At 38.1% G+C, this 27,510-nt stretch overlaps 7 protein-coding genes across 11 annotated transcripts; 4 read left to right on the top strand and 3 right to left on the bottom strand.

Annotated features, from left to right (window-relative positions):
* Positions 1–2,013: 2,013 nt before the first annotated feature.
* LOC133745119 ((-)-isopiperitenol/(-)-carveol dehydrogenase, mitochondrial-like) lies at positions 2,014–3,023 on the top strand. The gene has a single exon (XM_062173111.1). The coding sequence runs from the start codon at positions 2,146–2,148 to the stop codon at positions 2,914–2,916; it is 771 nt and encodes a 256-aa protein (XP_062029095.1). The 5' UTR covers positions 2,014–2,145; the 3' UTR covers positions 2,917–3,023.
* A 1,283-nt stretch (positions 3,024–4,306) lies between these two features.
* Positions 4,307–6,280, top strand: LOC133745296 (uncharacterized). Of its 3 annotated transcripts, none has more exons than XM_062173355.1 (5): positions 4,307–4,791; positions 4,910–5,031; positions 5,535–5,682; positions 5,757–5,863; positions 5,994–6,280. In XM_062173355.1, the coding sequence occupies exons 1-5, from the start codon at positions 4,494–4,496 to the stop codon at positions 6,033–6,035; spliced, it is 717 nt and encodes a 238-aa protein (XP_062029339.1). In that variant the 5' UTR covers positions 4,307–4,493; the 3' UTR covers positions 6,036–6,280. The 3 variants fall into 3 exon arrangements, with proteins under 3 accessions (XP_062029339.1, XP_062029340.1, XP_062029338.1); XM_062173356.1 differs by having other exon boundaries at positions 4,312–4,791; positions 4,898–5,031; positions 5,757–5,814; XM_062173354.1 differs by having other exon boundaries at positions 4,313–4,791; positions 4,898–5,031.
* A 3,138-nt stretch (positions 6,281–9,418) lies between these two features.
* Positions 9,419–11,322, bottom strand: LOC133743363 (homeobox-leucine zipper protein HAT5-like). The gene is made up of 3 exons (XM_062171269.1): positions 10,834–11,322; positions 10,251–10,642; positions 9,419–10,158 (listed from the first exon to the last, which is right to left on the bottom strand). Exons 1-3 carry the CDS (start codon positions 10,976–10,978, stop codon positions 9,715–9,717), a joined length of 981 nt encoding a protein of 326 aa, XP_062027253.1. The 5' UTR covers positions 10,979–11,322; the 3' UTR covers positions 9,419–9,714.
* Positions 11,323–17,075: 5,753 nt separating this feature from the next.
* Positions 17,076–19,760, top strand: LOC133706685 (protein NRT1/ PTR FAMILY 4.6-like). The gene is made up of 5 exons (XM_062132229.1): positions 17,076–17,230; positions 17,318–17,423; positions 17,526–17,743; positions 17,996–18,436; positions 18,562–19,760. The coding sequence occupies exons 1-5, from the start codon at positions 17,228–17,230 to the stop codon at positions 19,567–19,569; spliced, it is 1,776 nt and encodes a 591-aa protein (XP_061988213.1). The 5' UTR covers positions 17,076–17,227; the 3' UTR covers positions 19,570–19,760.
* A 683-nt stretch (positions 19,761–20,443) lies between these two features.
* Positions 20,444–21,369, bottom strand: LOC133745960 (uncharacterized). The gene is made up of 2 exons (XM_062174116.1): positions 21,129–21,369; positions 20,444–21,013 (listed from the first exon to the last, which is right to left on the bottom strand). The coding sequence occupies exons 1-2, from the start codon at positions 21,282–21,284 to the stop codon at positions 20,570–20,572; spliced, it is 600 nt and encodes a 199-aa protein (XP_062030100.1). The 5' UTR covers positions 21,285–21,369; the 3' UTR covers positions 20,444–20,569.
* Positions 21,370–22,576: 1,207 nt separating this feature from the next.
* On the top strand, positions 22,577–25,544 carry LOC133707041 (hypersensitive-induced response protein 1). Of its 3 annotated transcripts, none has more exons than XM_062132588.1 (6): positions 22,577–22,658; positions 24,079–24,286; positions 24,401–24,521; positions 24,619–24,710; positions 24,797–24,893; positions 25,004–25,544. In XM_062132588.1, exons 2-6 carry the CDS (start codon positions 24,098–24,100, stop codon positions 25,357–25,359), a joined length of 855 nt encoding a protein of 284 aa, XP_061988572.1. In that variant the 5' UTR covers positions 22,577–22,658; positions 24,079–24,097; the 3' UTR covers positions 25,360–25,544. The 3 variants fall into 3 exon arrangements, with proteins under 3 accessions (XP_061988572.1, XP_061988573.1, XP_061988571.1); XM_062132589.1 differs by having other exon boundaries at positions 22,641–22,658; positions 24,088–24,286; XM_062132587.1 differs by lacking the exon at positions 22,577–22,658 and adding an exon at positions 23,418–23,534.
* A 33-nt stretch (positions 25,545–25,577) lies between these two features.
* Positions 25,578–27,327, bottom strand: LOC133707042 (mitochondrial outer membrane protein porin of 36 kDa-like). The gene is made up of 5 exons (XM_062132590.1): positions 26,920–27,327; positions 26,718–26,810; positions 26,539–26,609; positions 26,232–26,464; positions 25,578–26,139 (listed from the first exon to the last, which is right to left on the bottom strand). Exons 1-5 carry the CDS (start codon positions 26,966–26,968, stop codon positions 25,815–25,817), a joined length of 771 nt encoding a protein of 256 aa, XP_061988574.1. The 5' UTR covers positions 26,969–27,327; the 3' UTR covers positions 25,578–25,814.
* Between the last annotated feature and the right edge of the window lie 183 nt (positions 27,328–27,510).

Genomic DNA, 27,510 nt, shown 5'->3' with positions numbered 1-27,510 from the left:
TGGTGGTGGAGTATGGCTATTGGAGGCGGAGGAAAAAGCCTTGAACCGGGCAGAGGAGTTTCTGGTACTTCCGGAGGCTGGTTCGGTATTTTTCCTACCGGTTCTGGGGGTGGCGCCGCCGATTCTGGACTCCTGGAGATGAGAGCTTCAAGGTGGGCGGCGAAGGTTTCTGGGATTTGAAGGCTACGAATTTAGGGTTTCAGGGTTAGGGCTTCGTGCTGATAACGTGTTTTAGGGAAACGATATTTGAGAGAGAATTGTTGTGTATTCTCATTGATAATAGGGGTCTTTTTATATAGAAGATTTACAATGCATAGAATCTTAATTGTACAAGGAAAGTTAATGAATGGATATCTCTAAGATATTCTCCGAGATTATCTCATTAAATCCCTATTACCACTAGGTCAAGTAACCTAGAGTTTGGGACAGACATAATTTGGATTTACTTAAAACAATTTTAGCATAAAAAATTATTGCAAAGAATCCGGATCCAATCTAAGGTTTTAAAAATTATAGCAGAAAATTCGGATCCAATTAGAGGTTTTGAGCTCATTATTACTCATAATTTATGTAGTTGACCTTAGGGGTGTGCAAAACATGGTACAATCCGGTCAAACCGGCCAAAACCGACCGATAAATATGGTTTTGTTAAGGTTTTTTAACTTTAAAAATTAAAAATCGGTTCAATATCGAATCAAACCATTTATGAACTAGGTTGGTTTGGTTTCTCTTGTACTTAAACCGCGGAACCCGAACCGACCGATATGTATGAAATATAAGAGAAAAAGGTTTTATATATTATATACACACACACACACACACACACACACACACATAATAATAAATATATATTCATTTGTCCGGTTTATTCTAAGTAAGTTCTAAATCTCCAGTTATAACTTTATTCTCAAATGATATACTATCATATTGAATTCAAGGCCCAAAGGCCTAAAACCTTAGTATATAATCGCTACAATTTTTTTGATCATTTCATATCACATCTCTGATATCTCAATCTCTCATTCTTTGACCTTTAATACTATCATATTAAGCTAGTATTGATGGCTAAGTCGTTAAATAAGTGAATCTCTTTGAATCTAATTTAGGTTTTAGTTTTGGACTATATGTTTTGGATTTTAATTATTGAATTTTAAATTTAGATAATTTAACATAATTTCAATTCTTTGGGATTGAATTTTTACTATGAATTTTTTTCATAAATAGCATGTTAATATTATATAGGTGAAAACTGCCTAACTGACCAAACCAAACCATCTTTAATTGGATTGGATTGGGTCGGATTGAGTTTTTTTTTTTTTTATGACCGGTTTTCCAAAATGCCTAAACCGCTTACTTTGGCATAGAGACGGTTTGGAGTCAAAACCGATCTAACCCAATCCGTGTACAGCCCTAGTTGACCTAAAAACTAAGGGCACGTTTACTTACTTGGAATGTAATAGAATGATTACGGAGTAAAAATACCCCTGTGTTTACTAACACATAAAGGAATCGGAATGATTCCAGGTAAAAGAATTCTTGTGTTTACTAACACATGAAGGAATGAGAATTGGTGTAGGTCCCACCTATTTATCAGGAATCGATTCCTGAATACTCAGGAATTCAATTACGAAGGGGGAAGATGGGTTTAAGAATCATTCATTCGGAATCAATACTGATTCCTTTCTTCTCCCATTCCACTTGTCTCCGATTCATGATTATTTTCCATTCCAAGTAAGTAAACGTGCCATAAACCCTGAATTCAATTGAATATTGAGTCATCAATTTACAATTTGTAATCACCGCATAGCTTCAAAAAAAAAACTTAAATTGAAAATGGCACCCAACGCAGAATTTGGGTTAGTCTTTAATAATTGGAACCCGGAACCCAAGGTGGCTGATTAATTAAGCGATTATTCATCCACTGAAAAACATGGTTTCTGAATATGATTCTGCAACTTCCCTACCTGGTTCCCCATAACAAAGGGTCATAGTCTCATAGTCGTTGACTGGCAGATAGAGACCCAATTCACCCAGGTCTTCTGTAAACGAATTTCTATTTGGGAAATGAAACATTAAATAATTTATATCAAATATCATACTGCTTTACTATCTCATATTGATAGCTCACGCCCTCGGCCCCTCAACATGAGCAACAAATTACAAGGCAAAGTAGCCATAGTCACCGGCGGCGCAAGCGGCATCGGGGAGGCCACGGCACGCCTCTTCGCCGAGCATGGAGCATCCATGGTGATTATTGTTGACATCCAAGACGATCTCGGCTGTAGATTAGCCGAGTCCGTTGGCCACTACAGATGCAGCTACGTGCACTGTGACGTGGCCGATGAAGAGCAAGTGAAGTCCATGGTGGAGGCAACAGTTGAAAAATTCGGACACGTCGACATCATGTTCAGCAACGCCGGGATAATGAGCAGCCAAGAGCAGACCGTCCTTGACCTTGACTTTCCCTCCTTTGACCGTTTGTTCAACGTGAACGTGCGCGGCATGGCGTCGTGCGTGAAACACGCGGCCCGTGCGATGGTGGAGGGGCGCGTGAGGGGAAGCATAGTGTGCACGGCGAGCGTGGGAGCGAGCCACGGGATGGGGAAGAGCACTGACTACTGCATGTCGAAGCATGCCGTGTTGGGGCTGATGAGGTCGGCGAGCGTGCAGTTGGGGGTGCATGGGATTAGGGTGAACTGCGTCTCACCGAATGGGATGGCGACGCCGCTGACGTGTAAGGCGAGTGGGATGGAGATGGCGGAGCTTCAGAAGGCGTATGAGAAGTTCGCGCGGTTGAGAGGGGTGGTGCTCAAGGCGGAGCACGTGGCCAAGGCGGTGCTGTTTCTTGCGAGTGATGATTCTGAGTTTGTGACTGGACATGATTTGGTTGTTGATGGGTCCTTTGTTCCCCCATGAAGCCCAACTATGTTTCTTTATAAGCCCAACTGGTTCCTTTGTGTTGATGTGGTGAAGAGGGCCCAATAATAAGCCCACAGATTTGTTTCAACTTTTCTTCAACATCATCTTGCTGTATTGTGTTGCGAGTCTAAATTGAGGTGTTTAAATAATAGGGAAAATTTCGCAAACAGTACACCAAGTAAATGCCACTAATAATTCTTATACATAAAGTTCCAAACCAAATATTTCGGTACACGAAATCTGAAACTCGACCCACTATCAGTACACGACGTCAATTTTTGACACCAAAATGTCCATTATGCCCTCAGTTCCTTTTTTTTAATAATTTTTTTTCCTTCGTTTTTTTTGTTATTTTATTTTCTTCCTTCGTTTTTATCTCTTTCTTTCTTTTCACATGACTAAATATTGGCTGAGTTACAAATATAAGCTGTAGGACCATAAATCTCACCAATTAGAGGGCAAGGGCGGCGTTGGAAGCGAGGGAGTGAGCGTGGAGGTGAGGAAGGCGGTGTTGGAAGCGAGGGAGTGAGCCCGGAAGAAGGAAGAAGAAAGAGATAAAAACGAAGGAAAAAAAAATAACAGAAAAAACGAAGGAAAAAAAAAATAACAGAAAAAAAAAATTATTAAAAAAAAAAAAGAACTGAGGGCATAATGGACATTTTGGTGTCAAAAATTGATGTCGTGTACTGATAGTGGGTCGAGTTTCAGATTTCGCTTACCGAAATGTTTGGTTTGGAACTTTATGTATAAGAATTATTAGTGGTCTTTACTTGGTGTACTGTTTGCGAAATTTTTCCTAAATAATAATCATGGCAATTCTTGACTTATAGAAGTTGTGGCTTACAAATTTCTATAAGTCATTTTTAAATTACTTTACTTTTCCTACTAAAATATTTAGCTTCTTAAATTGTATACGAATAAGAAAAGCTGTGTCAAACTAGCTTCATGAATTTTTTAGTTAGATTTTATGTAAAATGATAAATATCTTTATACGCTTAAGAACCTAATACACAACAATGTGAACTTTGCATTGGACGAACAAATGATTTTTAATTCTCGAAATAGTTAAAATAAAATCTATGTGTTCTAAGAGTGTATATATTCTATAGTTCTATACATATGTTAATAAAAATTTATAGAATAAAGAAATAATGTAGTTGACATGTATATTGTCGGTGTCTTCTTGTATCGTATTTCCCAAACCAACAATTTATCCAATACAATATTCCACCATAAGTGGGTTAGTGGGTAATTGGCTGATTATAGAGAGAATAATGCTGTGTATTATGCTCTAATACATGTGATGACAATATTGATTCTATCAAAAATAATGTTAGTATCATGTCACACTATACTAGGAACTAGGAAGGTTACAAGTAATTATCTGTAATTTACGGCTATAAAGTCTCTGTGCTAAAATGGCCCTCATCAATGTCCCTTCGACCTCACCAAGAGACGGCCTCGTTTGTCAACCTTCGACTCTCAGATAGGCCTCACCGTCTCTAAAACATCAATCATATCCACCGGGAACTACTAGAAAACTCAGAAGTGGCGGCCGGCGGAGAAGCTGAGAAATGGGCATGCAAATGAGGATTATTAGCTACCACCACCATCTCCTTCATCACAATGCTTCTTCTGCAACTCCGGCATTCTCAATGTCTTTACGCCCTTTTTCTTCTTCTTCAATTTTATTCCGATTTCACAAGAACCTCGCCGGCCGAAGCTTAATCAGAACGACGAAAGGAAGAAGTAATTATCATAACTATGGGATTGTGGCCTCAAGCAACGTGGGTGCGCCGCTTTGGGAAGCTTGGAAACCTGACAAGGCTTCTTCTGCTCCTTCCCTCAGCGATGTTCTTTGGCCTTCTGCAGGTTAGTCTTGCGTTCATCGATCTGTAATTGGTGGAAGTAAAAATTTATGATTCCTTAGAATGAATGGGATTCATTGTAATCATCGAATTAATTCTTTCGTATATAGGGGCATTTACAGCAATGGCGATATTGGGAAGAATAGATGAGATGCTAACACCAAAAGGAGTTTCAATGACAATTGCACCTTTAGGAGCTGTTTGTGCTGTCCTCTTTGCCACTCCCACCTCTCCAGGTGCTCGGGTAAATTCTGTTTTCTCTTCTTTCGGCGCGCGTTAGTTCATTAGTGATGATATTATTTTACTCAAATTAATGTCTTCAAGTGTTATAATAAAATATGTTGTTACAACGGTCACAAGTTTTATGTTTAAATATTGAGTCATGCTGTTTGAGTGAAATAATCACATCGTATATGCAAATTGTTGAATACCCTATATCAATTGTGAAATGTGCATGTCGATCCGTATGCAAAGTGTCAAATATCCTATATCATTTTCCGAGCATATCTCAACATTAAAACAGACTTCACAGTTTCTCTCTAGTAGTCAATTGATTTTCATATTCAGTCTAACATTCCTTAAAAAAAAAAAAACAAAAATTGTTATTCATTCTCAGACTTCTGTAACAATAGGCCTAATTCCCACATGCACTTCAGTAATAATAGGCCCAATTCCAATAATACCTAGACTAGCTTGTACGTAGGCAATGATCACTAGGCCTAAGGGATTTCCTCCATGGTGTTACAGAAGTACAACATGTTCATGGCACAAATTGGTTGTGCAGCCATTGGTGTCCTAGCACTTTCTGTATTAGGGCCAGGGTGGCTTGCCCGGAGCTTTGCCCTCGCTGCTTCCGTTGCCTTCATGATCTTCACACGCTCCACTCATCCGCCAGGTAATACCTCAAACGTCGTCGTTTGTGCTAACTTTCTCGTTACTCGGTTCTCATTATGCGATCAATTAGTGCAGCTGCGAGCTTGCCAATACTCTTCATTGACGGAGCAAAGTTGCATCACCTGAATTATTGGTATGCTTTCTTCCCCGGCGCTGCCGGATGCATCCTTCTTTGCTTGATTGTAAGTTAATCTTATACTAATAACTCCATTCAAACTATGATATATAGTAACTATATCTTAGGTGACACAGACATATCTGCCAAAACAATGTCAGTCCAACTTATTTTTTGCTTTTCTCCAATTCTTGCAGCAAGTGATGGTGTTACACTTGAAGGACAACTTCAAATTCTGATCCGAAAACGAAACAATGCTTTGATCTGTAAAGATTGTAATCTGAAAGTTCTCTCTCGTACACCTCGACCGATCGACTGTGGTCCTTGGTGGATTGATGGTTCCTGGTTCTAAAATTGATCTGTTGATGTCGTCGTATAAATATCTGCTTGCCATGGACCATGGAATTTTCTGCAAAATTCCATGAAATTTATTGTACAAACCTCATTATTTCATCAAACTGGCAAAAATTGAAGAGTTGTAGTACCTCGTTTCTTGTAAAAAATTAGTACTACCATAATCATCTTCTCACAAGCATGCATAGTTAGAGTTGTACGCACCAACCCTCTCAAGTTTGAGGGTTATAAAACACAGACCAAACATCAAAGTAAACGAGTTTACAAAGTTCACTATAAATATGAGCTAGTTTCGAAGGCAATATATATAAATTTTTTTTTTTTTAAAGAGGTTTGAAAATCAGTTAAATTGGGAGGCTCATTCTCACGCTTGACTTATTGAATTAGAAGCATGTATCGAGAGAGACATTAAACCTTTACCTCTAGCATCATTACAAACATCCTCGTAAAACACATCCCGATAATCACAGATTCACAGGATGCTCCAGTTACCTTGAAACTTCAAAGTGTAAAAGTCTCTTTTTCTTGACAAAAAATGTATATTATTTTCAAATTAAAATATGGTGCCACAATCTATTTTATAATAAGATTTAAATTCGTAACCTTCACTAAAACAACCAATAAATCATACTTTATCGAACAAAAGAGCATGTTGATAACAACAGAATAAAACACAATAAGAATGATCAGAACTCAACAAAATCAATCCAAAAGCATTGATAGCTTTATAGCTTTGATCATTCTTTTTACAAAGGAGCCCTCCACCAAATATAAAAAGGAAATGGAAGAAAATATTAAAAAAAGAAGAAGAAGAGGATAAATATAGGAGAAAAGGGGCTAGGCCCATTGACACGTGCAGCACGGGCCCATAGAAAGCAACCCGAACCCGTATGACATCAGCTTTGATAGGGGACAGATGCGTCCACTCTCAGATCCCATGCTCTCCGGGTCCCACCCTCCATTCCGATGCTTATCTATGGCTAAACTTTTAGTATTTAAAACAGCTGGTGGTAGGCCCCGCCTTGTTTTGACCCGAACATACACCTACCAGGTAATAGATCGCTGCCACGTGGGTCAAGACGTCGACGTTTAGTGAGGCGCGTCGCGCTGGAAGATTCCAAGCGGTGGGGTATGTGATGGTGATGCTTTCATCCAAGCCCTACACGTGGTGACCACACGTCGCAGCCCCAAATGGTTGGGTTATAGATGGTCGGTAGCAAATCTTTGGTGCCTCGTGATTTGAAGGAAGAGACACCTGGCATGTACCCTATGGCCCAAGTTAATATGCCCTATTGCATAGGATATATAGGCAACAAAATCTTTTCAAGAACAATTTGTTTTTTGTCAAAAATATAAGATAGATTCCTGATGGTCTATAGGCTCACTACGAAGCGAGTTTCAATATGTTTTTAGTTAATAGTATTTGTTAAAGTTTAGGGTCCGACCGATTTACATGTTTAGATGTGATACGTGTATTATTCTATACTCCGGTTTTGAAAAATGAAACTTTGATTGGTTAAAAAAAAACTCGAATATATTTTAGAGGTAACATAGTAGGAAAACTGGTATTATAGTAATTAAGCTGGTTTTAAATTTTATTGTTCTACCACTTAGTGACAAGGTAAAGCTAAGTGTCGTCGGATCTATCCTCCGGTGGCAACATAGTAGGAAAACTGGTATTATAGTAATTATGCTGCGTTGTAATCGGGTTACATATTGAGTTATATTTCCGTTATATCACCGCTATGTCAAAGCAAATAGAATAGCCAATAGAACACTCTTTGCTAGTTGGTGCTGGTTAGAATACATGTCTTCTGTAGAAATTATTAATATTATTTCGGAAAATACTCTAGATGGTTATTGTAATAAGGGGTTTAGGCTCAATGTTCCCCCCTTGTATTCGGCAGTTTCATTAATCAGGACTTGAGGGCAGTCGCACCAGCCATTTATTAAAAAAAAAAAAAAAACTCGGATTATATGGTTGAAAAACTCTTTTAATATGAAGGTAATCCAATATTCCGGCAAAATTATTATTTATTTATGAACTAAAATGATCGCAAATTGCTACTAAGCATTTTGACCCTTGATTAGTGAAAGGACTTGCATGAACTAAATGACTTGGAGTGTATTGGAGAGTTTAGTATTTCAGGATGACGAGCAAATTTAAACCATGCGTGATAGAGATGGTTTGGCTAGTGATTATCAAAATGCTTCTGTGAATTTTAACAAAAAAATTGACAATTATATAATTATAGATGGTAGTCATCATTTGCTATGCCATTTGGCCAAGGATGTAAAAGAAGAAAGAAAATTTGGTTTAAATATGAAACCAAAAGAGAAGAAACACCTCAATATTACCCAAAACAGATGTTAAAAAGGTTAAAAACCTTTCCTCTACCTTGATATGAAATGCATGAGTGATGTGCTTGAATAGACCTAGTTTTGGTGACACAACAAGTAGTTGCCAACAAAACCAATTTACTAATTTGCCAATTTCAGAAGTTTGATCAACCTTTATCAAATTGATGACACAAGAGAAAGTCATCTAAAACACTTTACCTTCTATGCAATTCGGCCAAGGATCATCGTTCTCAAGAAGATAAGCAAGAACATCACCATCATTTGATAAGGGAGTTGCTTGCCAAGTTTAGTTTTCATTTTCTTTTCATGGGCCCTTTTTAATTGATGAATGATAAGTGACTAATATTTTCTACACCAAGTAAATAACATGATTTTAAGTTTTACTGAGCATGAACAATATTTTGGAGAGAAGAAATTGAAAAATTATGAGAATTTATATTGGTTAGCATTGTTGAGACTTCAAAGAGTGCAAGACAAAAGCCAAAAGATGATTTTGCCCTCCACCAAACAAGGGAAACAAAAACAAAGGAAAGAAAATTGTGAGTGACTCATGATGAAGTTGACCCCCAATACAAGAAAAAAAAAGAGCAATACCTGTTTGATGCTTTCTTCCATCATCTTCACATAAAATCTGATGCAGCTATATTTACATCTTTGCAACAATTGGCAAGTCAACTAGGATTTGTATGTATATATGTGACACTATGCTTCACTATTACAGACCACATCCAATCATAACAGAAGCTTAAGAACACTACTAAACAATAATGGTATACCACTAATACAAAAAATCTTGGGTCTCAATCATCTACATGTTCCTTATTTGGTTAAACATTATTGACTAATTTGCAACAAAAAGGCAATTGATTAAGGGAGCTTAAGAAATGAGACATGAAAAATGGAGGTGTGGAGGTGAAATGAACTGGCATTTCCATCAAGCTTTGCTTACATAAGAGAACTTTTATTTAATTACATTTCTTACAAAAATGGTACATGAAACTACAGAACCCCAATTCCTTGGTCAGATTACAAATGGGGCAAGCACCGCCATTTTTTCTGCTTTCAACTGAAACCTAAACCCACCACCACATCTGGATCGGGGTGCCATTGACGCTGCTTGGATTCATTACTTATTCTCACTTATACGCCATACTATCAAATAAGAACACGATAACGCAGGAATTGTATTATACCAAAGAAATCCTAGTAAGACCAGGACCAAAAGGCATGATCTTCCACTGGGAACCCAAAATTACATGAATTTGCAGGAGGGTCTGTGTAATCGACATCTTCAAGCTTCGGAAAGATGTATGGTGGCAATAGGGTTTTGCTCAAGTTGTCTTCTTCATCTTGGGAAAGATCAGACTGATCGGGTTCAAAAATATATGAAGAATCACCACGCTCTAAGAGAGAAGAGTGAACCCCATCGGTGTAATGTGAGCTATCCGAGTCAAATATGTCACTCTTGACTGAGCTACGATCTTCCTTACATGCCACAACCGAGAGTTTGGATACTTCACCTTCGGAGGAGACCGATTCAGCAATTGGCATCTGCTGTGGTTCTTGATTTGATTTATTCGTATCCGATTGTTCTGAGTTTGCCCTCTCTTCATCTTTCAGCCGCAGCCTGTCCGATAGCTGAACAACCTGAGAAACAATTCAAACATAACAAATTGATAAGCAAAAAGCCATAAATGGACACACAAGGCAGTGAACCAATAGAGATTACTAATGTATACCTCAGCTTTCAGCTTATCATTCTCTTTACAAAGGCTATCGCAATCCGCCTTGAGACTATTATAGTTGGCTTGCAAAACATCATAGTCCTTCTCCAGCTGCTTTGTCTTCCACCTTGCGCGGCGGTTTTGGAACCAAATCGCAACCTGCCGAGGCTGCAAGCCAAGGTCTTTTGCAAGCAGGATCTTCCTTTCTGGTTCAAGCTTGTTTTCCAAGTCAAAGCTTTTCTCGAGGAACTGGACTTGATCAGCAGTTAGCCGCCTCTTCTTTCCAGGTTGGTGAAAGTACTCCTCGAATTCCTCATCACAATTGTCTTCGTGCTCGTATTGCTGGAACACGGACCTCTTCAATCCATTTCCTCCCCGAGCACCTTCGAAACTCATCATGGATGAACCTGAATAAAAACGTAACATGTAAATTACACCATTTCTTGCCATAATTCATGATGGGATGATCACTATACAATTCTGAAATGATCAACACAACTACAGCCCAAATCAAACCTTTCTTGATTCATATACAAAACCAAACAATCAATCACATCCGACTTGATCAACAAAGACACGAAAAAGGAGTGAAAAGTACCGAGAAAAGGAGAAGTAGAGGAAGCATTAGAGGACCCAGAAAGGAAGAGAGAATCGAGAGGTTCGGGAGCGCAAGAACCTCTCTGATTCTGAAGCAAAAACGAGGCACCACCGCTACTACTATAGACCCTCCCACCGCCGGCCATGTCTACTCTTTCAAATTTGTTTTAGTTCTATACTGGTTTTTGTTGAAAATTTAATCTGACATCACAGCCTGGTTTGAGACGATGATGATCCGAAGCCGGGTCCGAACTGAAAAGGCCTAAGCTTTGTGGCGAAAGAAGCTGGTGATGATGATTTCAGTGATGTGGGAAGTGTGGGAACAACGGCTGCTCACCCCCATCACTCAGAATAAGGAGAAAGAGAGGTTCTTTAACCTTCTGGGTTTTGAAGAAGAAGTAGTTCTCTCTGTGTAAAATGGAAAACTCAAGAGAGAGAGAGAGAAACAGAGGAAGAGAGAGACAGAGTGTTTTCTTCTCTGAAGTTCTGAGCTCGATGATGGTAATATAGTAGAAGATGGACAGGATGAGGCTGTAATTACCATCACGCCCTTCCTCACAAAAGCATCACATTCATATCATAAGTCATATAAGTCATTAGTCATAATCCAATTAGAAAGCATCATTTTTTATTTTCTCTTCTTATCTTTTGGTATTTCAATTGAAGAAGCATTTGATATTGAATCTTTCTTGGAATAGAATGACATTGGTAGGCATGAGCATGCTTGTAGTTGAGCTCTAATTTAAGTTCGATCTTTGCTATCAATAGTTTTTTTGTGTGGAAAATCATACTTGAGAGTTGTGGTAACATGTACATGTCTCATGTAAGTCTTTCAAGGTTAAGGTTGTAAGTCTGTCCTAACGCGGAGGTGTAGGATAACTTTCCCCTCCAAACTTTTTGTAACAGAAAAAAAAAAAAAAAAGACAAAACAAGGCTCTTCTTATTGTTTCTTGTCCTATATGATTTGATAGTTTAATACTCTAATTGGTTGACAAGGCCTTGTCAAACTTACATTTAAAAATAAAAATATAAGTAATGGCCAAAAATAAATAAAAAATATTATATCTACAAAAGCTTATGATGTATCGTTTGATCTAGTTGCATTAATCTCCTCTTTATAAGTTAGAGGTCGTGATTTCGACTTACTGAAGACTTCTTTTTCCAAAAAAAAAAAAAAAAAACCCTTAACCGCTCAACCCTTTCATATGTCAGTGAGAATCGAAGCCATGACTTTTACAATGTTGGAATTATAACTTACCAACAGCTCACAACTCACTGAAGACTTATTAGTTGTTAATGTAATTCCTTAGTTATTGATGTAATAATAAATAAATCAAATAGCTTATAATCTATTAGCATAAACGGAGATCATTGTTTAATTCCTGAGCTTAGATTCTAAAACCATGAGCTTAGCATGCCAGAATCACCAATATATCATTGCAAACATAAGCTAATAAGCAAATAAAATATCAGTATCACTGTACGCTAGTGTAACAATTAGTTGAATAAACAAAATTTAAAATAAGTCGAGATCATATCAAGTTATGAGAAAAAGTTTCTATACGGAAAAACTTCTCCCCTGAATGCCCATTTTCATAAAAGTTATAAAATTCCTTTCCATGGAGAATATCATTCATAAAGGAAAACAAGACGTGCAAACAACAATCTAAGGATTTTATAATTTTCTCCTAGCAAATACAAATCATAGTATTCAAAGGATTTTCCTTTAGAATACATGTTAGAAAAATGAGAGCGTGGAACATATGGCAAGGGTACAACAGTAAATTAGCAGGGGGATGTGGGGTTTATGAAGATGAAAACGAGGCGCAGACACAGTCTACTGAGAAGAGAAAAAAACAATGGGAATCCAGGACTACTGAGTTGGATTTTTCAGCTCGTGATTAAAAAAGGCGCCGAGTCATGACTCGGAGACTCGGGCCGAGTCACTCTGACTCCGACTCGCTCGCTGGGTGGTGCTACTCCCACCACTCAAATGGCTCGCGTTTCAACACGGCGGGCCCTCATTGGGACACGTCTACATGATGCGGGTCCCGCCCTTGTCTCTCCGCCGCTGGTTTTTATTTTCGCTTTTGGTCTCACTCCGGTGATGTGCTCAAGTAATTATCTTCGTCTTTTTTTCGCTTATAAATTATAATTGACGAAAATTCTACTGTATAATTTATACTTGTTTTATTTTCCTTCTTCTACTAAAATTTTAAATTCTAACCAACTTGAGTTAGTTGTGTTGGTATGGGTGTGCTTGTGGTGTGGTTGAGTCTAGATTCATGTTCGATATCCGTTGTCAACAATCTTGTCTTAGGTCGTGCGATATGTAAATTTCCTGTAGAAATCCATACCCGGATTTTGTGGAGACGAGTACGTCTCCCACCTCAGTCATTCGGAGTTGAGGTTGTAGTTCTGTCCTGATACGGAGTTATATGATAACTTTTCTCTCTCTAAACTTTTGCTTAACACAAAATTTTAAATTCTAGATAATAACCTATGATGTTGTAATGATAGCTCATTCATAAATTCTAGAGAATTATCGATGATGTTGTAACTCCGTTTTAGTTTATACGGAGTTGCTAATATTCTAACTTGTTTTAATCACAACTTCTTCCAAAATGAATCTGAAACAGACAACGAATTCGTTGTCTATCGAGTAAAAATGTTTTTGCCCTAATTATTTGGTTGGCGGGCTAAAGATTTCAGATTATTTTTGCTGTATTCCTTTTCCAAATACCATATTCCCTCAACCAAAAGAGGCTGTACCAATTTTTTTCTTCCTAGAATTGGAATTGGTGACTAGATAATAGTTGGCTCATTTAGCTCACTGGTTTTTCATTTGCACTTGTTAAACAAGCCCATTATTGGTGCTGGACTTTCTGTGAGCTATCCAAAGCCCATGTAGGATCCAATGAGTAAAAGATCCATTTCCCTTGATTAGATTCTAGATATATATGAACCCAATACAGTTGGTTCTCCTAGTAAGCGATCCTTTTGCCCTTTTCACCCAATAGACTTGGTTCTTATTTAGAATTTCTTTGCTTTATTTTGTCATGCTTTTTTTTTTTTAATTAATTTAAAAAGAAGATCAAAGGATTTCACTCCTGCACCCATGGTAACTCGAACTCATGACTTTGTACATATGTAGTGGGTGCTTTATTTTGTCATGAATGTGATTAACTTTTAAAAAATTGTTTTCACATAACTCTTTTTCGTGATTTTCATGAGGTCGCAATTATAGATTCATGATCATTGGATTATGAAGTTAAGATTGATCCACGTCCAAGCATGAAGATCATTGGATTATGAAGTTAAAATTGATCCACGTCCAAGCATGAAAAGTCTTGTACGTATTTTGAACATATTGAGTATTGGCCGTGTGAAGTATAAATGGAAAGTGGCAACTCCAACTTGTGTGGAGTGAAGGGCTTGCACATTGCTTGAAAGCAACGATCATGTTCAATGGAGGAGCACATTACCTTAGTGTGTAATATGCAGAATTTCTTTCAACCCTTTCATGTTGGCCACCACCATATGTCCTATGAACTTCTCTCTCAATTTTTCTATTTCAGGGCCAACTGAAAACCACTATCCACCGCTATATAGGTTTCGATATTACTAGTTTTTCATCACTACCTCACCGTCCGATCCACCATCACATTGCTCTTTATTGCTCTCATGTTTTTTTACCCTCTTTTGCCATTTTGTTGGTTTTGGGATCATAAGTAAGGACATTTGCTGTAGGGTAGACAGATTTCTGGTAGAACAAACTTTAGGTAAAACTCCACTAGTTTGATTCTAGAACTCAATGTAGTCAATATAAGAATTAATGAATTATATTCTCTACATGAAATTAACTTTTCTTGGCCAGTGATTGTGCATACCTCCTGAATTTTTAGTTCAATGTTCGCATCACTAAAAAGGGTTCTAGGATATCGAATCATATAAAACGCAACCTAGCAGTCATGTGAAGAACCAAGCTTGATTGACTTCTGGTTTTCCTTCAATACCTGAAAATATAAACATCAGCACCAGTAATTAATCTCGGCAGTGCGTGTCACTGTTGATTAGGATAGAAAGTGCCTGTGTTGATAGTTTATTTAGTAAGTGATGATTAGACTAATGGAAGGCTAGATTGTTCGAAATGATAAGTTAACTCTACTTTTGTAGCTTTCTTTGTGAGAAAGACCACTCATGCCTGGACATGGAGTCCTGTTTGTGACTTGTGGTGAAGAAATTGCCATTCTTTTCCAAAGACATTCTCTTTTTCAGTTGCTTTACAACATGGAAAGAGATGAGCAAATATAACTGCTAAGTGTCTCTTTATCATTGCCCTCTTTCATACTAATTAGCAGTAGTAGAATAAATGATAAAGATTTCTGTATTGATTAAGAATAATTAGCATCGTATACCTGCTAAAAAGATGCCTTTAGCCGAATAAATCTTAATGTGATACACTTCAAGGCATATGTTTTGCTAAACAATACTGATAAGTTCCTAGTCATCCATATGCAGAACTGATAAACTTGGATAAAAGAATTAATAGGTGATACGAGTCATACGACTATGATGATAAAAACGGATATTATGTTCGGAAAAAGGGTGTGCAAGGTATCAATTTGTTCCATTGTTATCTGCATTCCTATATTCAAACATTGCAGGAACCTGCCTATGTTTATCAGCCACAAGTTTTTGAAACTAGCCAGGGAATATTCTGAAGTATTAAGATTAACATTACCATCGTCATGTTCTCCTTGACAAAAACACTACCTGGGAAAAACTACATTTTACTATCGAGAATCAGATTATATCCCAATTGAAAACATAACACTCACACAACTAACTATGTTCATAAAAGCTGTTCAGACTCTGAACCAAAAGATAGTGAAAAATACAAAACTTAGATTCCTTTCATTATATTTTGAACTGTTAATATCTTTCTTATTTGACTGGAAACATTTTCTTTATTTTCAACTAGGGGAACCTTAGATGTACTGGCAATGCATGGAAGTAAATGCTGGCCTGTTAGGCTACCCAATTGATAAAGCCTATAGCCACCCAATTTGGAGATCTCTAAGATCACCACGATGCATCCGCATCTTTCTAGAAAGATTACATCTACACATCTCTATGATCAAGTATACGAATGGCTGAGAGAGGAAACCTAAACGACAAGGCAACAACATGTATGATAAGGCCAATAGACAGTAGGTAATAGTACAAGTCAGGATGACTAGTAGTAAGCAGAAGCATATTTCAGTCCAGCTCCGAAAGCTCTATAAGAGCTTGACAAGTCCTATGAAAGATGTAGATGGTAATTGATTGTATGACTTTGATTTCACCTAAGAAAAGGCCATGATAGGGATTAGTCTTGTAGCCAAACACAAACTTTCTGAAATGAGCATATCTGATTGGACATTGGATAGTGAAGAGAGATTTCAAGTAGTAAGTAGGTAAAGCATTAATCCGTAGACCTCATTTAGTTTGTCGATAGCGAAGAAATCCCCTTCCTAGGCTTCGTAAGTGCAATCTGGGGAAGCTGAAACTTTTTGTGTAATTGAAACAGATACCCCAAAATGGAGGAAACTAAATCGTTCATCCCCATTTGGTTATCTTTTCCATATTTTCGGAAATTGAATCATTTTCATTGCGCAGGAATAAACAGGACCTTACGGATAAGAGTTAGAAATTAGTTCAATACATAATGCTCTTAGTCCTACCACTATAAGGTTCAGAGAGTTTGCAGTGGGGTATGCATGAAAAGCTACTGTCAAGGTTTACCTTCAAATAGAACACCATAAAATTAAGACCACATTTATGTTTGTATCCCACTTGCTTTTAAATTTACTCCATCTTTTCAGATCATTGCCCATTTGACAAGAACAGAAAGCATGGTTTGCTCAGGCAATCATCTAACACCACATCTGTTTGTATCAAAAAAAAAAAAAATCCGACACTTTATGAAATCATCTTCTTACATCTGTATACTGTGCTTCACGTTTGCAATTTTTTATTTTAAATTTTTAATCAAGGTGAGGAGCATGATTAGCTTATCCATTGCTAGCAAGTTGGATTATAATCATGAAGAATTGGGTATACGTTTTACTTTCTTTATCTCTGGTAATTAAGACATTCGAGATAAACTTGACTGCTTCTCTCTTCATTCGAATGGTAGAAAGTAGAAACTGTCAACACCATGGTTTCAAGGTTAAAATGGTATTGGAGAATGAATGGTCATTATCATGGAGTCTAGACCTTTCTTCTTAGGTTCTGTTCTCAGTCTATAATAATTAATGGCTCCATCTATGGTTTTCGAAGAACTAAAGTTATCAATCAACTACTCCTTTTTGTCATCAGTCCACAAATAAGCCTAGAAGCTGTATAAGGAGATGGTGAGTTTTAAGTTCATGATTCTCATTATATGGTTTAGATTGAATACTGCTTATATTGGCTTGATTTTGTTTTGGCTACCATTGTAGGATGAAGCAAACCATTTGAATACATGGGAAGGTTATGTAGATTGGAGGAACAGACCTGCCATAAGAGGCCGTCATGGTGGAATGCTTGCTGTTTCATTTGTCTTAGGTTATTAAACATTACATCACTGTAAACTAAGCATGTTAAAAACCAGAATTGAGCTACCATGAATATGTCTTTAACTTTTTTTCTCTGTGTCAAAATCTTTAGTGGTGGAGATATTGGAGAACCTGGCTTACCTGGCCAATGCAAGCAACCTTGTGCTATACTTGTCGAAATTCATGCATTTCTCTCCATCCACTTCTGCCAACATTGTCACCAATTTCATGGGCACAGCCTTCCTACTTACTCTCCTTGGTGGCTTTTTAGCAGATGCTTTCTTCACCACTTACTGCATCTATTTGATAAGTTCTGCAATAGAATTCACAGTGAGTTTTCTTACACACATTCGAACTCTCTACTCTATTTTTTCATCATCCCTTTACTTCAGTGAATTGGCTTTCAATTTTATTCAATATCCTCAAGAGTTAACATATAACTCATGCTTATAGTAGAACAGTTATGCAAGAAACAGCCTTGTTTGCACTGTGGGACTCATTATTGAAATATCTGCAGGGTGTTTTTACAATTTAAGACCTAATAAATACTAGGATCATTATTAATTTAGACTGATGCAACAGGGTTTACTCGTACTCACAATCCAAGCTCATTTACCATCACTGAAGCTACCAACCTGCGCTTCAATGAGCACCGACAATCCATGCAAGGAAGTTAATGGTGGCAAAACAGTGATGTTATTCACAGGCCTCTATCTGGTGGCACTTGGAGTTGGAGGAATAAAAGGCTCTCTTCTGCCACACGGAGCGGAACAGTTTGATGAGACCACCCCACAAGGAAGGAAGCAGAGATCTTCATTCTTCAACTACTATGTGTTCTGTCTCTCTTGCGGGGCACTTGTTGCAGTAACTTTCGTGGTGTGGATCGAAGACAACAAAGGCTGGCAATGGGGTTTTGGGATTGCGACTGCAACAATTCTGCTCTCCATCCCGCTCTTCCTCCTTGGCTCTCCTACATATCGGACCAAAGTTCCTGCAGGAAGTCCGATCACGTCCATGTTTAAGGTAACACTCGCTCTCTTTTGGTACAATTTTCCCGTCACGTACATTACGCGACAGGCAGGCGAAATTCACTTGTTCCATCAATTCAATTATTAATTTATTGACGCGTCACGTGAACATAAACACAGGTTTTGGCTGCAGCAATGTGCAATAACTTCAAAGCTAGAAGTCCTAGCACTGCAGTCACCACAGTCCCATCTCATACACATGAATCCAGTGAGGGAGAAACTAATAGAGCTAAAGAAAAAGGGTCAAATCAAGCTCTAACAGAAAGCCTCAAATTCCTTAACAAAGCAGTGACTATGAAACCTGTCCACCCAATGTTACAATGCACTGCAAAACAACTAGAGGACGTCAAAATAGTCCTAAGAATCCTCCCTATCCTTATGTCCACCATAATGCTAAACTGCTGCCTTGCTCAGCTCTCCACATTCTCAGTGCAACAAGCAGCCACTATGAACACCAGCCTCGGATCCCTCAAAGTCCCACCGGCCTCTCTCCCTGTCTTCCCCGTCCTCTTCATCATGATCCTCGCACCGCTCTACAACCAAGTCATTGTCCCCTTTGCAAGAAAAGTAACCAAAACCGAAATGGGAATCACTCACCTACAGAGAATTGGAATAGGACTAATGTTCTCCATTGTAGCCATGGCAGTAGCTGCCTTGGTCGAAATCAAGAGAAAAAACGTCGCAGCCAAACATGGCTTGCTCAACTCTACCGGGCCATTACCCATCACGTTTCTTTGGGTGGCAATGCAGTACTTGTTTCTCGGCTCGGCTGATCTCTTCACATTGGCCGGAATGATGGAGTTTTTCTTCACTGAAGCTCCACTAAGCATGCGGTCTCTGGCCACAGCTCTGTCTTGGGCTTCATTGGCCATGGGATACTACCTCAGCTCAGTGCTTGTGAACATTGTCAATAGTATCACTGGGGCATATAGACGTAGACCTTGGCTGGTTGGTACCAACTTGAACATGTATCACCTTGAGAGGTTTTACTGGTTGATGTGTGTTTTGAGTGGGGTCAATTTCTTGTACTATCTCTTATGGGCCAGCCGCTACAAATACAGATCAACAGGGCTTGATGATGATGATTTTGATTTGGCGGAACATGAAAATCCAACTCCGAAGGATTAATTAGAGGACAGCTCGTCCCTGTCCAAGTGTTCATTCAATCCTATATATAGGCTGATTTTAACACAGCCATAATTGCTCATTTCAATCCCATATGTATTATGAGATGGTATTTTGTTCTTCAATGTTATGCATATATACCACCTTGTCTAGAATTGAAATTCAGATTTATCTTTCTCTTGGAGCCGAGATTATATCCCCTTTAATCTGGTATGAGTTTGACGGGTGAGGTATGGCTGTATGGGTATTATTCGCGGAATTCATTAGCAAGTACAAGTTAATTTTTGCATTAATGCATTCTACATTTAGAAGCGCAGCTACCAAAATTTAGTTAAATTATTGGATTAATTTCAGTTTAGTATCCTGTGGTTTTGGGGGGTAACATCATGTCAGTCTCTGCTCTTTCAATTTGATCAGCAACACCCCTATACTTTCAATTTCAATCAGCCGTGCCCAAATTTTACTGTTCTGTCTAAATTTTACTTTGTCAATCCAGTCAAAGTTAACGTTCAAATTGGACGGAACAGTAAAATTTGGGCACGGCTGATTGAAATTGAAGCACATGGGTGTTGCTGATCAAATTGAAAGAGTAGGGACTGACATGATGTTACCCGTAAACTACAGGGTACTAAACTGAAATTTATCCTAAATTATTTGAGTGGTTAAAGTTTTTGTATGGTGCACTCACAACCACGTTTCCAAACATAATTAAATGATTTTTACTCTTAACTCCACCACTGAAAAAATTAATGTAAAACTACATTTGATATTGATAAAACCAAAGATCATACTAGCAGAAGAACAAATTCTATGATAGAAGAACATAATCACTAATGAACCTAAAAATGGTCAATTTACACATTAATTCACTGTGTAGTTTGTAAGATTGGATATATTATTCATCCTCTAATATAGGAAAAAAAAAAAAAAACTGAAAACACAAAAAGATTAGAAAAGGAAAAAAGAAACAAGCATACTTTTCCAATGAAAAACATTTGCGCACTCAATCAGCTTCTTGCAAGCCATCCAAGACAACCGAGCCCACTAACAAACCCACAGCCCCAGCCCCAAGCACAGCAGCCACCACATACTGCACCACCACCAACGCCGCCGAGTCATCCGGTATCAACACTATCACCGCCAGCGCCGCAACCAGAACCGGCAGTGCTGCGGAGGCCAAAGCGGCGGGAGAGTAGCCCGCGACTGTCTCAAGCAGGCTGAGCAGGCCCAAGTCCTCGGCCTTTGAGAGCAGGCCCAATTTCTCAATCGACGAGAGTGTCAGCCCAAGGTCCTCGGCCTTGGTCAGAAGCCCAGCTTTTTCGACGTTGCTCAATACCTTGCGCTTCTCGAGCTTCTTGAACACGTCCACTTCTATGTCTTCCGACCCTTCGTAGAATATCCCGGCTCCGAACCACTGCTTCTTCCACCCTCCGTCGATTTTGTTCACCTGAAAAAACAATGCTCTAATTCCTCAAACAACCAAACAAATGGGGTATATATTGGAAAATGAATTAATGTAGTAGTTTCTTGGCAGCCAAACAGAAGCTAGCTTCATTACTTACCTTCTTCTTGGGTGCCATGTTAACGATTGTGGAGGTTCTCGACCGGGCCGGTGAGATGAAATCGGAGAAATGTTTAGAGGAAAGAAAGTTGTTGTTGTTGTGGTTGAGATTTCCATTGATGCAAGTAGCCGAGGGAGTTGCAGAAAACACAGCCATGGATGATATTAATTTCTAAGCTCCAAGCTTGAGTGTGTGATAGTGGTTGTTCTAAATGCCACGTGGGACAAACAAGGGGCTTTGCTTGCTTTTTTGCTTCGTCTGTGTAATCCAACGGCACGCTATGTCCACCAATCAAATTGAGGAATGGTGATAGCTTTATCTTTCCAACTTAAGAAATAGTTATTATTCCCCAATAAGAATTATTCTAGTAAGTCTACTTTTTCATGAATTATTTAGACTTGTGAGAATTTTTTTCACTAAAATAATATATTACTGAAGCTTCGTTCTACTAATCAGATTTCAATTCATTGTCATGTTATTTAATTTACCAACATAGAAGTATTTATAATTTGCTGCTAAAACATTCTCGTAGGATATAGATTGTACATCTAAGATATAGTTTTTGATAGATTGTAATGGACAAGGGCATCTGATGGTTGATGATAAATGCGTAATTTTTAGTTATTAGAATTTCAACATTCAATTTAATACATGTGGCTGAGATACATTTGTCCTCCACAAACCCTTAAAACAATCCATTAAGTGAGCAAGACTGATTAGACTAGAACTGTATGAGAAGTATAATTAAACTGCTGTTGGGTTTCCTTTATGCGAAAAAACTCTGTTGTACCTAACTATTATATATAAGAAAAAGGTAGACGCTCTCTTGTACAATTTACAAGCAATTCAATCTAGCTTTACAAACAAGGTATTTGGGCATAGAAGAAGACTTAGCTTGCTCTTGGTAAATCACTTCCGTGGTTAGTTTGTTTCTCGACATATTGCTTGATTATTTTACAATACATTCAAGTTGTGATTTTCACGCTTCTAGAATTATGCATCTGTTTGAATTTGTATATTTATTTAACAGTTGAAAATTTAGACTATCAGATAATAACGTGTTTTTAGTTCGTGTCATGTATTTTTTGAGAAATAATACTTCACCAGTTAACGTGTTTCTCTGCAAATTTATGATGCACCCAAATTGCGATTTTCCACGTTTGTAGTCTGTATCTGTTTGAATTTCAGATGTTTCTGATATATTCTTACGTTTTAGGTTGTATCATGTATTTGGTGAGAAACACTAAATTGACCAAAAATAAAAAAGAAAAAGAAATAGAAAACCAAGACGTCAAGAAACATAATGGACCGGGCCGGATGTAACGAAACAGACCGCTGACCTTTCGCGCCCACTTGTTACAAAGAACAGACGTGGCGATCCATGATTGGATAATTTACGTAACAAAAAATAATAATAATAAAATCTATAAAAGCCACTCTTATTCTTTCTCTCTGATCCAAAAACCCACAACTTTCCTTTCAAAAAAAAAAAAAACCCACAGCGCTTCTCCTTCGTCAATTCCAAAGGAGGTAAATTTCGCGCCTCCTTCGTCTTATTTATCGGTCACTGTTATGGGTTTCTTCGAAATTTTCATGCAGTTCAAGCTTTTCTTCATCTTGTATAGAAACTATTGCGAAATTAATCGATTTCTATTTGCTGCGAATCTTGACCTAAACCCAGTTCTGTGTACTACTGTTACGTATCTTGTTTCTCAATTTGTAACATGGGTATTGGATTATAAATATATTGAATGCTTAAAGATTGAGTCTTTTTGATTTTATCCAAAGAATTGAATCATATATTTATAAAAACAATGATGGGGTTTAAGATATAGGAGAAAATGGTGGATACCCATATGTCACCTTCCTAGTTAAGACGGCAAGCTCTGAGCTGTATGTTGTTGCTGTCATAATCCCTCCTGGAATTTTATTGAGCTTGATTGTATATTGGGTTATCTTGGGTTGTATGTTGATGAGTATACTATGTGCTGCCATGAATGTTTCTGATTAAAATACCCTTTGACGATTCCTTTGAGGCGTATGAGTTGCAGTGATGGTAGTTTTATCGCAGCTTAGTTGTTACAGCTCATAGTGTTAGAGGTTGGTAGTTTTATCTAATTGCAAATTGGGGTTTAGGGTGCATATGCCTCTTTATTTAAGTATTTTATTTTTCTGTTGAACTGTTTTATCTGTTTTTTGTCCGATGAGTATATCTTGTTTGGAACTTTTGGATTGTAGCGATTGTTTAGAGTTTTCCAGGTTAGTGTTTTCAGAGTTTATGTATATATATGTCTCTGAGTCTTGATTTGTTTAGGTCATCTCATTCCCATCTTCCTTTCTTCTTTCCTTGCTCTCTTGTCTTGCTTTGCTGTTAACTGCAAGTTTCTCCCTCTGCTAGGAAGAAAGGTGAACAAATAGCTTTTGGGGTGTCTCTGATCTCTTTTGTATATCCTACTTGGATGTTGTTGTAAAAGACCAGTTTTAACCTATTTGCATCTTGAATTCATGCCCCTGTTCTGTTTTCTTACTGTTTTGCTTGACATATGAGTGAAAGATCTCATCTCTCTCTCTCTCTCTGTGACACAGCCACACAGACACACACACGCATACAATTGCCTTGGGTGAATTGAACTTTGGGGTTGGTGGGTTCTTGGAATGGAGTATGGGTGTTGAACTCGTGATTTAGCTGTTTTGTTTTTAGCTCTTTCAAACATGTCCTTGAGGTTCATAATATGGAATTATGGACTATTTTGGCGTTGGACTTGTTTATTTTCTGTCTATTTTTTCTGAGAATAATTTGTTAAGATAATTTACATATGTACATCTGATCTCTGATTAACTATTGAATATGGATGAAGTCTAGTTTTATTTCCTGTCCACTAAGTTTTGGCTTTAACAGATAAACCTTTTTCTATTTTAAGAAACTGATTTTTATGCATATTTCTTGAAGGTACCATAGTTAAGAGAACATGGGTAATCTATTCTGTTTAGTACAAGTTGATCAATCCACAGTAGCTATGAGGGAAAAATTTGGCAAGTTTGTGGAAGTTATGGAGCCAGGATGCCATTGCATGCCTTGGTTTCTTGGGCATCAGGTTGCTGGTCATCTCTCTCTGCGTTTGCAGCAATTGGATGTGCGGTGTGAGACCAAGACAAAGGTATCTCAATTTTCTTAAGTGGAGGTGGCTTAACTGTAACATGGGTCATAGAGTTCACTTATTTAATGTTCAGTTATTTTTACATATTGAGGAACTGTTCAATATCTTCTATAGGACAATGTCTTTGTCAATGTCGTTGCATCTATTCAATATCGTGCTCTGGCAGACAAAGCAAATGATGCTTTCTACAAACTCAGCAACACTAGGTCTCAAATCCAGGCCTATGTTTTTGATGGTATAAACTAAATCCTTCTTAATGAGATATGCAATTTTAGTTTATTTGAAATGAAGTGCATTTAGCTAACTGAGTATGCTTTTTTCTGTCTTGTTAGTGATTAGAGCCAGTGTTCCAAAGCTCCTTCTGGATGATGCTTTTGAGCAAAAGAATGAAATTGCAAAAGCTGTGGAAGAAGAGCTTGAGAAGGTAACATGACAAAACAAAAGTAATATAGTACCATGGACTCTAAATTTAGCTTGACAATGACCATGCTGCTCTTTTCTCTGTTACAGGCCATGTCTGCTTATGGTTATGAGATTGTACAAACTCTCATTGTTGACATAGAACCAGATGAGCATGTGAAACGTGCAATGAATGAAATCAATGCTGGTAAGTCGTATTCTTAATTGGCGAATTCCTTTTCAGCTTATTTATTTCTTAGCATGGGTGGTCTGTTCAGTTTCAATTGTTTTACCATTTTTGCTTTATATTGTTTTCAGCTGCAAGAATGAGGGTGGCAGCTAATGAAAAGGCAGAGGCAGAGAAGATTTTGCAAATTAAACGGGCTGAGGGTGAGGCTGAGTCCAAGTATCTGTCTGGGCTGGGTATAGCTCGTCAACGTCAAGCAATTGTTGATGGTTTGAGAGACAGTGTGATGGGCTTTGCTGTTAATGTTCCAGGGACCACCGCAAAGGATGTCATGGACATGGTCCTTGTCACTCAGTATTTTGACACAATGAAGGAAATTGGTGCCAGCTCTAAATCCTCTGCTGTTTTTATTCCCCATGGACCTGGTGCCGTCCGCGATGTAGCTTCTCAGATCCGTGATGGACTTCTTCAGGGTTCTCACCAGTAGTTGGGCACTTCTACAAGCTTCTTGTTATATTGGTCTTTGGGATCATTGCGATGTTCAGTGTGTTAAAGTTTTTGTTTCCTGGTGACTTTAATTCTCCATTAGTGCTGCTGTAAATGCAAGCTTTTAAGATTTTGTGGTTAGTCATATATCAATCTTATACGATGACTTGGTTCTTCGTGTTCAAACTTGGATCTTATAGTTTTTGGACGACTGGAAAATGCTTTATATGTCCAGTTTATCAGATTTTCATCAAACAGAATCCTACTATGCTTTTATCATACAGTAGTAAATACTAAATTTGATTTGATTGTACATCTGTGTTTCCCTTCACTTTCTCCACACTATCTGGCCTCATAAAACTAGTAAAAACCCCCGTCTCTCTCTTACTTATACCACACCAAACAGAGAAGGAAGATGATTATTCCAGTTTTGGAACCCCAGCAAAACACTGGCTTCTAATTGATGCTCATTTGGAGCCTAACAGCCAGAGATAATCCGATTTTCAGAGTTGCATTTGGATTTGTGTCTGTAAAATCCACTTCTCCAGATAGAGACAGGAAAATCCTCTCCCACAATCCTTGCCGTATAAGAGCACCAACCTTGCCGTGTGTGCTAATTCGACCCTTGACCAGTGTGGAGGGGGCAAATGCGTGCTGGGCGCCGATTACAAGTGCAGTGTCGTTGCCTGAAAAGCTGTGTTTCAACTCTGCTGCAATGGCCGTCTTGGTCAGTGGGTTCACCAAGCAGTGGCATGCAGCTTTCAAGCTGTCAAGCCCATCCCTGCATATAATTCAGAACACATTACGTCTATGTCAATAAAATTGCTTCAAAATGAAAGCTCTTTTACTCCAAGTTCTCACAGGATTGCTCACAAGGACAAGGAAGCATTAACAAAGTCACTATTCAAGCTCAAACCAGCATTGAATTTGTTGAATTGCCCTGTAGATATGTCAAAGGCAAGGTCAGTTCCGAAGGAGAAAAGAGCGCCTCGTCCTATCACACCTGAAAGGTTTGCAATTGGTTCATATCTTCTAAGGGCATCGTTTTGTATCAGTCCAATGCCTCCACTAATACCAGCAAGACCATTTAGGTATTCCAGCTCCACCTGTTACCACATTGTTGACTATTAGAACAGCATTAAAGTGAAAACTGAGCCGGAAAAATCATGGACATTTTTACCTTGCCAGAATTTGGCGTGACAAAACTGAAAAGGGTGCTGAGTTCAGGAACAATTGGAACAATATCTTTAACTGCAAATAGTCACAGAAATAACAAACCACTAAAACTTGAGTTTCATCACCATCATGTAAATGATCTCAAAGTATAGATTCCATCATTCGACAGAATGACAGATTAACCTCTGCATGAGATATCAGAATTTGACTTGAGGCTTCGATAATCAAAATGAATTGGCACGCGTGGTTGATGAGCATAGTCCTTATGCAGAAGATCTAATCAGAAGAACAAGAACATGTATTAGTGGATACACAAGAAAATGTAACCGACATTGCAAGAACAAAAGGAAACACAAAAGGAAGAGGATGGTGTTGAGAGTGTCACCTCTGGCCTTCTTGCCAATGTCATAGAATTCACCTGGAGTGTTAATCATTTGCAATGGAAATCAAAGCTATAGAAATAAAATTTTATCAACCTTGATTAATTGGTAGCACAAATGTGCGTGTGCGTGTGTGTGTGTGTATATATAGGGTGGCACTCACAATTTATTGGACAAAGGGAGAAAGCCACCGAGATGCAAGAGGAAATTTCCTTAATATGTGCTCACAAGTAAATACCAAAATGACGAAATATGGGCTTGTACTACCAGTGTTTGTACCTCATGGAATTTAGCTCAAATTAATACCTAAGAAACACCCATGTAGAAAAATGTGAATTTAATTTTATATGTTAGAAAGAAAATTTCGTTGTTCATAGATTCATACTTTTCCCCAAACATCATGATTACAGAAACAAAGCTCTCTTTGCAACTCACTGGCATCCAAATTTTCCTCTTTTGCCTTTCTCTTATACCAAAGTTTGTTCCTCTAGTCCAAAGTCCACCAATTCAACAAAACTTGCAGACCATGATGACAACTTTGCCACTTTCCTCTTCCCCTTTTTCAATCCTTACAATGTTATTAGATTATGAAGGAC

The sequence above is a fragment of the Rosa rugosa genome, chromosome 4, assembly GCF_958449725.1.
Source record: "Rosa rugosa chromosome 4, drRosRugo1.1, whole genome shotgun sequence".
NCBI lineage: Eukaryota > Viridiplantae > Streptophyta > Magnoliopsida > Rosales > Rosaceae > Rosa > Rosa rugosa.
The sequence above is the reverse complement of the archived record's forward strand: the minus strand, read 5'-3'. Positions and strand labels throughout refer to the sequence as shown.

Coding starts and splice junctions, on each gene's coding strand:
- LOC133745119 (XM_062173111.1), top strand. CDS start 2,146: ATGAGCAACAAATTACAAGGCAAAGTAGCCATAGTCACCGGCGGCGCA.
- LOC133745296 (XM_062173354.1), top strand. CDS start 4,494: ATGGGCATGCAAATGAGGATTATTAGCTACCACCACCATCTCCTTCAT. Junction 4,792..4,897: donor TGTTCTTTGGCCTTCTGCAG/GTTAGTCTTGCG, acceptor TTTCGTATATAG/GGGCATTTACAGCAATGGCG. Junction 5,864..5,993: donor GCATCCTTCTTTGCTTGATT/GTAAGTTAATCT, acceptor CAATTCTTGCAG/CAAGTGATGGTGTTACACTT.
- LOC133743363 (XM_062171269.1), bottom strand. CDS start 10,978: ATGGCCGGCGGTGGGAGGGTCTATAGTAGTAGCGGTGGTGCCTCGTTT. Junction 10,643..10,833: donor CTCTACTTCTCCTTTTCTCG/GTACTTTTCACT, acceptor GTTTTTATTCAG/GTTCATCCATGATGAGTTTC. Junction 10,159..10,250: donor ATGATAAGCTGAAAGCTGAG/GTATACATTAGT, acceptor ATTGTTTCTCAG/GTTGTTCAGCTATCGGACAG.
- LOC133706685 (XM_062132229.1), top strand. Junction 17,744..17,995: donor GTTCTGCAATAGAATTCACA/GTGAGTTTTCTT, acceptor CTGATGCAACAG/GGTTTACTCGTACTCACAAT. Junction 18,437..18,561: donor CGATCACGTCCATGTTTAAG/GTAACACTCGCT, acceptor ACATAAACACAG/GTTTTGGCTGCAGCAATGTG.
- LOC133745960 (XM_062174116.1), bottom strand. CDS start 21,284: ATGGCTGTGTTTTCTGCAACTCCCTCGGCTACTTGCATCAATGGAAAT. Junction 21,014..21,128: donor ACATGGCACCCAAGAAGAAG/GTAAGTAATGAA, acceptor TTGTTTTTTCAG/GTGAACAAAATCGACGGAGG.
- LOC133707041 (XM_062132588.1), top strand. CDS start 24,098: ATGGGTAATCTATTCTGTTTAGTACAAGTTGATCAATCCACAGTAGCT. Junction 24,522..24,618: donor CCAGGCCTATGTTTTTGATG/GTATAAACTAAA, acceptor CTGTCTTGTTAG/TGATTAGAGCCAGTGTTCCA. Junction 24,711..24,796: donor TGGAAGAAGAGCTTGAGAAG/GTAACATGACAA, acceptor TCTCTGTTACAG/GCCATGTCTGCTTATGGTTA.
- LOC133707042 (XM_062132590.1), bottom strand. CDS start 26,968: ATGATTAACACTCCAGGTGAATTCTATGACATTGGCAAGAAGGCCAGA. Junction 26,811..26,919: donor CATTGGCAAGAAGGCCAGAG/GTGACACTCTCA, acceptor TCTTCTGATTAG/ATCTTCTGCATAAGGACTAT. Junction 26,465..26,538: donor TCACGCCAAATTCTGGCAAG/GTAAAAATGTCC, acceptor ATGTGGTAACAG/GTGGAGCTGGAATACCTAAA.